This window comes from Osmerus mordax, chromosome 8, assembly GCF_038355195.1.
Source record: "Osmerus mordax isolate fOsmMor3 chromosome 8, fOsmMor3.pri, whole genome shotgun sequence".
NCBI classification, from domain to species: Eukaryota; Metazoa; Chordata; class Actinopteri; order Osmeriformes; family Osmeridae; genus Osmerus; species Osmerus mordax.
The window spans coordinates 10,304,718-10,315,838 of NC_090057.1; the positions used below are offsets into that span (position 1 = coordinate 10,304,718).

At 41.4% G+C, this 11,121-nt stretch overlaps 1 protein-coding gene across 1 annotated transcript; it reads left to right on the forward strand.

Moving 5' to 3' along the window:
- Window positions 1-4,112: 4,112 nt before the first annotated feature.
- On the forward strand, window positions 4,113-6,233 carry tmem18 (transmembrane protein 18). The gene is made up of 5 exons (XM_067241673.1): window positions 4,113-4,261; window positions 4,642-4,759; window positions 5,052-5,106; window positions 5,287-5,380; window positions 5,567-6,233. The coding sequence occupies exons 1-5, from the start codon at window positions 4,169-4,171 to the stop codon at window positions 5,663-5,665; spliced, it is 459 nt and encodes a 152-aa protein (XP_067097774.1). The 5' UTR covers window positions 4,113-4,168; the 3' UTR covers window positions 5,666-6,233.
- Window positions 6,234-11,121: the final 4,888 nt, after the last annotated feature.

Genomic DNA, 11,121 nt, shown 5'->3' on the forward strand with positions numbered 1-11,121 from the left:
GACCAGAGATTGTGAGGAGGGTCATGAAAAGTCATCTTTTTAAATAAAGTTCACTACATTTTGTCTCACTAACTTTCACTCACATTTAAAACAGTTTAGCAGCCCACTAGTATGCTCAGAGTAACTTTATACTAAGACAGTCCTCTACTGTTAGCGACAATAGCCCAGTAATATTGCTAAATATCTATTGTCATGAATTGAAATTTGACAGTTTCATACTTTTAAATACATTTCTCTATGGGGATGAATAAAGTACCTGTCATGTTTTCATTTATTAACAATTCCAATGCATTACACATCTGACAGTGTTATTATAGTTTACAGTGCAAATATGTGCTGAGTGTGACTTTAAGGGTTCAGAGCCAAGTCTTAAACCCAGACAGTCAACACGTAGTCCAATAGAAAGCATGCTCACTCACACTCAACTTCAGTCAACTTCTGAAACAACACACAGCGCTGTACTGTAGCAGTAAGAACACCCTCCTGAATACCCGATAAACAATGAAGGATAAATCTATCGCTTCAAGGTTATTTGATAGTTATTCAATGAGCCCTGGTGAAACAGAAAAAGCAGCAGTATATCACCGGCAAGTAGACTGTGAGGAGCAACATGAGCAGTTGGAGAAAGCGAGTAAGAAAACGAAGAGCCACAGCGAGATTCATCTTTCGTTTTTGCCAGAGCGATACAAACCCTTAGTAGAAGAGGACGAGGCAAGAGAAAAAGCCAAAGAAGCAAAGAAGAAAAAGAAAGCAACATATAAAAAAATAAGAAAGGTATGGAATAAACATACTAATACCCTCTGGGCTCAACTACTAAAAGTATTTCAATGGATCTTCACCCAATGTTTTGCACAACGACTAATTATTTTATTACTAACATCAGTATACAATTTTCAGATACTTTCAACAATAGAAATCCCAAACGAGTATCCTTACAGTACTAATTTCATATAACTTGGGTAAGTAGCCTAGCACCATTGGCATACTGGTATTACGAGACAGCAATACCATACAATATTAGACTAAATTAAATATTCCTGAACATTACTAATTTATGGTAACTTAAGTGTATTAATCAACGTTGAATCACAAATTGTATTAATTGATACACATCAAAAGGCATTTTCATAACGGTGGGCTACAGGTGGACGAACAGCCTTTTCAGGATTAATCCAAATTGTCAATTGTTGTTTTCCCTGTGTGTATTTTCTAATCACCTCTCAATGAACACATGGATCTATAGGATGACACGTTAAGAACTGAAGTGATTGAACTGGAACGTGACAGGGTTAATGTGCTACAGAGATACCATTTTGCAGAAAATAATTGTCAAACTGCTGATCTATGCAAAGCAAAACAATCTATGTTCTCTGTGTTACTGGTAATTTACTGTAATCTCAATCATTTAAATATGGAGGCTCTCTCTCATTCTCTCTTTCTTTTTTGGCTGTAGTTGTTGTCTTTAAATAGCAGGTTAGACTATGCACAGGCAAGCATTTACTCACACTTGGTTGCCCAGACACTCATCCGAGCTCAGACCATCACTGGTCTATTAGTCAGCCAGGCTAAGCCCATTGATTTGCTAAAGAGCTTTGGGCCCACTAGATCCCACAAAGCTTCAATGTGATGTGACCCTTTCTGCCTCTCTGATTTTGTTGGAAAGTCACATAGAGAAAGTTAATGCTATGACCATAGAGAGTGTGGCGAATAGAGTCCTTGTTGTCCTTGTCTTGTAGCAAAAGGTATTCCAGTTGCTCTGTTGTTTTTCAGTAGTCTGCTCCTTTTTTGCTCCATACTTGATAAGAATACCAGAATCACAAATTACAATTGGTAACCTGTTTATATGTTTACAATTCACTCACTGGCCATGACTGCAACTTTATAGTTTGTACATAAAGGGTATTTCCTGTTTTTGCGTGCTACAAAGCAAATCTCTATCACCGCCCTCACGTTCTTAACATGATGGAAGTGTTCCAATTGAACATAAAAGTATTTCTTATCCGCCTGAACATCAATCATGACTACTTTCACGTTTCCCATATCGTGTTGATGCATGCTTGCCCCAGCCAAGTTTACAAATACACAGATTTAGGGCTTTATTGAGGAAGGACAATTCTTGGATCTTGGTTGTAAAACCTGAGGTGTTACTGTAAGTTATTTAGTGACTAACAAGGAAATGGTTAGTGTGTGTAGAAAGCTTATCTGATCAAACCAGAAATAACATTGGGTAACATGGTAAATTATTGTATGAGCTCATAGTTAACATTGTCTAACAATTATAAATGAAGTGGGACATCTACATTATTTCATTAAATAGGTGAAGGTAAGAAGGTCTGGTTAAAAGTGAATAGTTGGCTGTGTGTACAGGTAGTTATTTTTGCTGTTTTTGAACGACCCCTCCCCCAGTCAAACTGTTGGATTTGTTCCATTTTCCCTTCCCTTCCCTTCCTGAACACTGACCATGGAACCCTAATGTTCAGCAAGACTGCCTGTTTTAGTTAGAGGGAAATTTTGCTGTTTCCCCCTGCTGTTCGGCCATTGTTCCAGAATGGTACAGAAGGATTTCTTCATAGTTGGCCTAGTTCTGTCTTTTTGATTGGATGAAGAAAGCAAAAACAACTTTGAATAGCATTGAATAAGAATATGATTCCCTGCTTACATTTATTCATTTAGCAGATGCTTTTATCCAAAGCGAGTGCATAGGTGCTTACCCTTCAAAGTCCATCCAAAACAATACGCCAGAGTGGTGGTTAAATGTTTTTATTACTGGTGAATAATATAGTTTAGAGTTATTAACTTCATAGTTATTGATTGGGTGAATCTGTTCTCCTGTGGGGCTCTTGTCTTTCAGAATGTTGGCAAGGCCTTTCACTACAGCTGGAAGTGTTTGATTCTGGGCCTACACAGCTTTACAGCAGGGTACTCCACTCCCATCTCTGCAGCTGCCAACCTCGTCCCAGACTTCCACGCTGGCAAGGCCAAACGCTGAGTCGGCCACATCATCATATTTTCTAACCCTAACCCTATGATTCCTAAAACCACAATTTCAAGTCAGGTGTTGCACTAAACAAAGATTTTAAATTGTCATCTGTTAGGAATACAATGTTCTTACTTTAGTATTATTACAGAGACTAACAAATTATGATCGTAGGTAATTTACAAATGTATATATTTTTATTGACTTGTAAAACGCATAATGTTTGAAAATAATTTGTATTTATGAGATGAAATTATTATATCTGTATAAAGTTTTTATCTTTTGTACTTACTGTGGTGTTTCAGAAAGGTTTTGAAAATATTTGTATACATTTGGGTAATTCTGAATAGACGAAGATACTTACTGATTGTACATAACCCTAAGAACCTTAACTTACTAGAATAGGATCTTAGTAACTATTATGTGAGTACGTTTCTCCAACGTTGCTTGTGCCTTTTTAGATAAAATATAGCAACCGCTCTTTTCTCTTTCAGTAAAGGAGACAGAAGAGCGAAAGGGAACTGAAGCCAGTGTTTCCCACAGGTTCTGTGACCTCAGATTAAGTGAATGAGGACAGGAGCTTATTAACAAAGAGATTTAGAGGAAAGACTTAACATGGTGGCCAGGGGAACCAAAACAGGAAAAGGAGGCAGAAAGGAAGAGAGCCTGGGCTTCCTGCTCACAGGGAACCTACTGTATTATTACACTGGTCTTTTATTCTGCTTGTGAACACAACACACATATTTCTGCTTGTGTCTTCATGCTTATTTTGTACTGTAAATATTTAATCATGTGTTGGATCATCTCTACAGTCTTTGTGATTTGATGCTTGGGCGAAAGGCAAGAGGAAGTGTAACGAATGCTTGTTCTGGCCGACAGGTTAGCCAACTGTGTATCCATAGACTGAAATAAGCAGAAACGTCTGAATAGAGAGGCTTACAGGAGTTAAGATTGGGCACAAAGAATTAAGGTGTTGCGTTGGAAATGTATTCGTCTGCTAAATCAAATAAACTTCTGAATATGATGATGTATAAAAGGTGTAAATAAATAAATAAAAGTTCGAAGTGGTGGCACACTCGATGACGTCCTTTGCCTGCGACGGCGGATATGGCTTCCGGTATTTCGTTCAGCTTTGTTGACGAAAGGTAAACCGTATAGTCTCCCAGAGAAGGCTAACGTGGGCTTTGCAAGATGACTGACCAGAAGGCAGAGAATGTCAGTTCAATTCCAATTGATGGATTTAGCAATATGCGAATCACATCTATATGGACATATCTGATGTCTGTAAGTATGATATTTCATGATTACTAAAGTAGGCTACATTCTGTTATTAGCTCGCGACTACAGTGCAGTATTAAGTAGAATTTCAAGTAGATAGCTTCGGCAAACAGGTTGAGTAGCTCCAGTTAGCTAGATAGCTCTAGAATGTTACATTTTATTGATTTACATTGGATTTGTATGACTGTGTAGTTACGTGTGACTTGTAGTTACACAGTTGGCTAACGACGAATGAGCTAGATCAAAGTAAAAAGTGTGGCGAAATAAACGTGCACAGTGTGAGCCATGTAAAGGTGCTGATCAATTTTGTAATCGGAGACATGTAGTAAGTGTTTTAATAAGATGTTTATTCCGAGAAAATAATCATTGTGATTTCCCGTCCTCAGATACAATGGTCGGAAACATGGCTTATTGGGTTGCTAGTGTTTCATGTTCTCTCTTTCTGCCTGACACTGCTAACCTGTAGATATTACAGACTCCAGATCTTTCACTTCCTTATGTTGGGTAAGTTAAAATGTATTTGAAGTTTGATTGCCACAGTTGTACTGGATTCACCAGTTTTCCACAGTACTCAAATGTGTGTATAAAAGGTCAATTCTGTCATTTTAGATGATACCCACATGTCTACCATCAATAAACTCTTATGCTGTACTATCTCACACATCTTTTAACGTTTTCTAAAAAAAACATCTGGACATCCAAAGATCAAAGATGTTTGATGATATTTTCATATTGAATGTGTGCCCTGGCTTTAAATGCCACTTAATGGGAAATTAAATTGTTCCTCTCTTTGCAGTGTGCCTGGTGTATTGCGCCGAGTACTTAAATGAGCTGGCAGCCATGAACTGGAAGTAAGGACAGCATTTATCTACCCACAATATTAAAATGTGTCAAGAAAAGCTTTTAAACTATTTCAATGCACCATGAAGGCAACTTCAATGTTTTCCAAAGGCTAACTAGCTGTAGACTATAATGAGCATTGTACTTTACTAACATGAAATTCTTCTGTTTTCGTTACAATGTATTTACAGGTTGTTTTCACAATTCCAGTACTTTGACTCCAAAGGAATGTTCATATCATTGGTTTTCTCCATTCCCCTTTTATTCAACGCGATGATAATTGTGGTATGTGGTTACATAACTTCTATGGTTGTGCGCTTAAACTGTCGGCTAATGTGTATATATTAATGTGTGTGCTTGAGAGAGAGAGAGAGAAAGAGAGAATGGGTGTGTGCTATATTTTGATCGTTGTCTGTGTTAACGTGTGTGTGTGTGTGTGTGTGTGTGTGTGTGTGTGTGTGTGTGTGACAGGCATTGTGGGTGTACCGAACCTTTGTTACCATGACTGAGCTGAAGATCCTGCAGCTGAAGAGGAAGGCCCACAGAGAGAGCAGGAAGAAGGCAGAGTGATCTGACATCACATCCTGGGTAAAGCAGTCTGGGATTGTCTGGTCCAGCCCCCCGTGTGAGCAGGACACAGAACACAGTGTCACTAGTTGACTCATATCTTAAAGTGGAGGCAGATTTGCATATGGACGTACAGTACACAATGAGGTGTTTGAGCTGAATCTATTGTTTCCCATCATTCTAAAGGGTACTTTTAAATGGGATGCCATCTGTTCCATAAACTCTTTCCCTACCCCTGTTACTCCTTATTGGAGCTCTCAAAGGACTGGTTTGTCTGGTTTGGTGGTGGTGATCAGGTTAAGTACTGTTCTCTGTAGTGTATTACCGTTGTGTCATGGCATCCAGTATACTGATCACTTTGTATGAAGGACCAAAATATGATTGACTGTATGTTTTATAGAATTATAGAATTTTACAAAGCAGTATACTATGGTAAAGGCTAATGTATTGTTAAGTTAATAGTAAAAGTTGAGCTCATGCTCATTTCAATTTTCTGTGACAGATATTGCTTGGATCCTAAGTGAACAGCATTTGTAAGTAATGCAAAATAAACGTCTCCTTTGCCAACTGACCCTTCAAGTGTTCTCCTCTTGTCCACAAGAGGGCGTGATTCACCCAGTCACTTCAGCCTGTGTGTACTCCACTAGGCCCAAGGAGGAAAAAGATCTGGAACCAAAAAAACAAACACATTTACGATGATATAAAGTTGGAGCCTCCCAACCAGTCCTGCAAAGTAGAGTTCCTATCCAACAGGGTAGAAAACATTGACAAAAAAATGACCTTTGGAAGAAAAAAAAAAGTAAATTTTTAAAGCCCAATTCCTTAAAAAGAAGCCAATAACGACTTGTGCTTTTTCACAACTCACCCCATTTTTCATTCTTTATCGGCATGAAGAGAACCAGGCATAAAAGCTGGACTCCAGCTGCGTGTTGTTATTCATGCCTATTACACTTATTCCTTTCTCCAGATGCGAACGACGTGTGTGTTGGTATGCCGACCTGTGCTGAATCTGTCAGGGTCGATTGCTAGAGACGTGAGTGATCGGGCCGGACGGCTGCAATCCTGTTATGGAAGTCATCTGAGGTGGGGGGGGGGGGGGGGAGGAATAGGGTGGGGGGGGTGGAAGGCAAACTTGGCAAGGCCTTGTCTCTGGTGTGTGGGGTTTGTTGCATGCCAAAGGTTTATGTATTTCTCCACCCCTTGACTATATCTTACTGAGTGATCCACTGCTGCCAAAAGAGCGGCCTTTGGAAGTTTCTCTCATCGTCCTCCGCAGTGGCCAGTATAGGCAGGTGGCTCCACACAGCACAGGCTCCCATGCATGTACAATACCTAGTTTTAAGAATAGATTATAGGGTAGGATATAAAAGGAAGGACCCCTGTTGAAATGCAGAGTTACAGTTACACAAAAAGCAGAGAGGAAAGCAGTTTCGTAGAAGTGTGTTAAATATACTACAGGTATCATCTGGACATACTTATTGGCTTACTAGGAATCTTATGGGATATAAAGTGTCTGGCAGGTGTTTTATGGCCCACAGACAATTGTATCTCTGAATCTCTATTGAGTCTTTGTTCAGATCAGATCCTTGATTACATGACATCAGATTGGAGGGTTGTCTTGAACAAGTTTGGCCGATGTTTTCAGATTCACGCTCAATGTTCTTTCCATGTATGAATACTTACAGTCTCCTTTCAGAAGACAGCATGTGATTGAATGAGTCACACAAGGCCCCCGTCTCTCTCACCTTATAGCCCTTGTTCGACAAATCCTACTTTGATTTAATTCCCAGAACAAGACCTAGTCAGGTATAACTGAGGACGTTAGATTGAACTCTGCACGGTCCAAGTTGGGAATCAGACTTCAGACTAGCATCTGCAAACCATCATCCGAAACTTCTGGCAGGGGTCCCCGGTAAACCCAGTTAATATGGCAAAGAGTAACTGTAAGTTCTGCCAACTTTAGTTTTAGATCCCCCGCCCCGCACCTGTATCTTGCGGATGTTTTTGATTGAGACACGCCTGCAACGAAAGAAGAGGGCCAAATAAACACAAAACATTTATTAAGTATATAAAGTAGTGAGATAAACACATGATCTAATCCAATGCTGTTTACTGGTCTGCAAAGCAGTTTACGTACACTGACACAGAAAATAAGCAATGACTTCACTCATTCAACCAGTGGTGGATATCTTGTGGGTGTGTGTCTCTGGTGCTTTTTTTGTGGAGTTTCTGTAATGACTGGATAGCTATCCTGCTAGCATTCAGTTGGACCCAAGCACAACTCTTTCTAGAAACAGGTTAGACATGAAGAAGTGGCAGAAACTACAGGAGGCCTACTTGTCTTTGTTTAGCCTACTTACATATTTCCAAGTAAGAACTCAACTTAAACTATTCTTTACCCTCAAAAAATAGATGGTTCTTTGGGAATAAGTGGAGACAAAATTCTATATTCAGCAAGGGCAATACTGGCAACCAATGAAAACAGAAATTGTCAGCCTAAACCGAGGCTAAATGATTGAACCTGAGAGAAAGAAAGACAGACAGCCGTTGTGGACTCATAGCTGCTCATATGCAACTTCTTTATGATCCGTTACCACTTTGTGGACTCAGAGATAATGTAATTTCCTGTAAGTGGCCTTACCCTTGCTGTAGCACTGAAACTGATCCTCGTCCTTTTCATTGGAGTGAGAGGGCTCCTGTGGTGTGTCCGTGTCTTCCACCGAGTGACCGCACTGCTGTGATCGTACACCACTTGGCCCTGTTATGGTATGTGACACAGCCAAGCTGATGGTAGTTTCCCATCAGCCGATGTGACGTCATTATCCTTCTCCCCAGTCACGTGTTTTCGAGTGTCATGTCTTCCCGTCACCACCATGTGGGCTGGTAACAGCGCGGGCTAGCCGGATCCTCACCCAGGAAACCGGATATGCCAACAAGCACACGCACACACAAATGCACAGAGACACACAAATGAGCTGCGTTCAGTCTGCATAAGGATGGTTCGAGGCAACACAGAGAGCTGTGCACACAAGCAGAAGCCCTTCCTTACATTACAAAGACTCAGGCCCCTCCTGTCACTTTTTGGTCCCGATCACTTTCATACACATCATTTACACACCGCTCTGCTGACGAGCAGCTGAAATGTTGTGTTCTTTTTCTGATGATGACACAACACAACCAGATAATGCTCCTGCTTGGAATTGAGTCAGAAGCAGGAACATCATGCTGAACAAAATATCCCACCACAACGCTAACAGCCTCAGCCTTAATGTTGTATAAACAGCATCCAAATGAGGTCTGTGTGAACACTACACCAAAGTGATTCACAAATCAACTTTTGAGTCTTCAACAGGCTGTGTGTGTGTTTATGTGTTGAGTGTGTTTATGTGTTTCCTTTCCCCGGCTCTATCTTGGGACTTCCAGTTTACATTTTCCTATAAACACCACCGTAGCTAACTATGCAGCCTAAAAGATAGCATTTTAACGGTAGACAGGCATTATTTACACTGTGGAGTAAGTTTAACCTATCCAATGTGCCAGGCAGGGCCAGCCAGGGACTCAGCACCCAGTCTGTGGAACTTTCCAGCACAACCTCAGTCCCTCCAGGTCAGCACCAGGGACAGTGCCCCTGGGCTCTGCAGCAGGAAGAGACCTGCCATCCATCAGCAGCACCATGGACAGCACCCCTGGTACACACCACCCCGAGCTCTCCCAGCTCCTTCTCCAATCGCCCCCCCCCCCCCCCCCCCCCCGGGGCTTGGACCAATCGGTGTTCAGGGTTAGGAGACGCCGCCAGAATTAGGCTGCATAGGAATCAGGTGCTCGCTTACGCCCACCACACGACACCATAGTCAGCAGACGAGCCAGGCCACCTGGCCGACGGCTCCAGTGGGGCTTACCGGCCTCTTCTGAGCGTCTCCCTGTCACAATAGGTTCATCATTAGATTGTATGTCGGATATGCATGGATTATCATCCTCGTCCACAGAGATAAATATAAACGGCAATTTAAGACCTTTTCTGTGCTTTCAGTGATTGTATGATTCGACTCTAGGCTGCAACATCTGCTCCTTCATTGTATACAGTAGATCAATGCAGAGCTGGATGAACAGTACACCCTTCTGTAATATCTTTGAGTTAATGGCACACACACACCCTAACTATGTCTCCCTTTCTCTCATTTGCTTGTTGGGTCTTGTTCACACACTCACATTTGACACAGAGGCTCCTCCTACTTTGAAGTTTGGCATCAGCATCTGAGACATCAGCCCATTAATTTGGGAACACAGGTTTAAATGCTTGCTTCGGCACTGAATCATGTGCACACACATACAGCTCTGGAAAAAATCGAGAGACCACCTCACCTTTTTCTTTCATAAAAAAAAAGTTGAGAAGGACAATTCTGAGTGAGGAACAGAAGGGTAAAATAAACTGTCCCTTACTCAAAATTGTTCTTCTCAACTTAACCCTTGTGCTGCCTTCGGGTCAAATGACCCAAAGGTTCACAACGAACCATCGTTGTGTTGCGACAATTTTACCCAATACAAAAACAAATAAAAAGCATTTTCTTTTAACCTTCGCAATGTGGGGGGTCTGAGACAGCCCGACGGTTAAAAGAAAATGCTTCACTTTGTTTTTGTATGCGGTAAAGTTGTCGCAATACGACGGTGGGTCACAATGACCGATGGGTCAAAATGACCCGAAGATAACACAAGGGTTAAAAATAAAAGAAAAAGGTACGTTGGTCTCTCAATTTCTTCCAGAGCTGTAAATCTTACAATCATAAAACTGTTCATGTGCTCACACACACACACACACAGCACACACACACACGGCCCCCGCTCTCCAACTGAAGAGAGAGACGGAGGAGAGGCGAGGGTGGAGAGAGAGGGAGCTCTCCTGAGATCAAACCACCGAGGGCCTACGTCTTAACCTTTACCGGCTGAGTCACATGATGCTCCGTTTGTCCCTGTCCACTTCAGCTCTTTCACCGTGATTCATTACTAAAGGCGTGACTTAATGAAGACGTAAATTCTTGCAAACTGTCCCCCTCCGCATGCGTTGGAGGAATTCACCACAAACACAATTAAGATCAAAGAACAATATTGTAAGTGTTCCCATTTGCACTTGAAAGGTCTGGATCACCAACACACTGATCATTATACCGACAAGGAGACAAGCCAACGAAGTGTTGTAACTTGAAAGAGGATGTGGTATTACTTCCATATTTAGAGCAATGTGCTGTGTATGATTTTCATACTTCCATGGCATGACCAGAGTTTGAAAACAAAGTGGACCTCCTGTATATTTACCGTGTGCTTTTAATTAGTTGGTATCCCCAGATGTCCTCATTTTCCTCACTCGTGTGACTGTGAGGTACCACCGAGCTCCTGGCAGAGTCTCTGTGTTTATCTGTGGTGTGGGGGAGAGAGGAGTCTTAAGAGTGGAGGATTTGAACTGA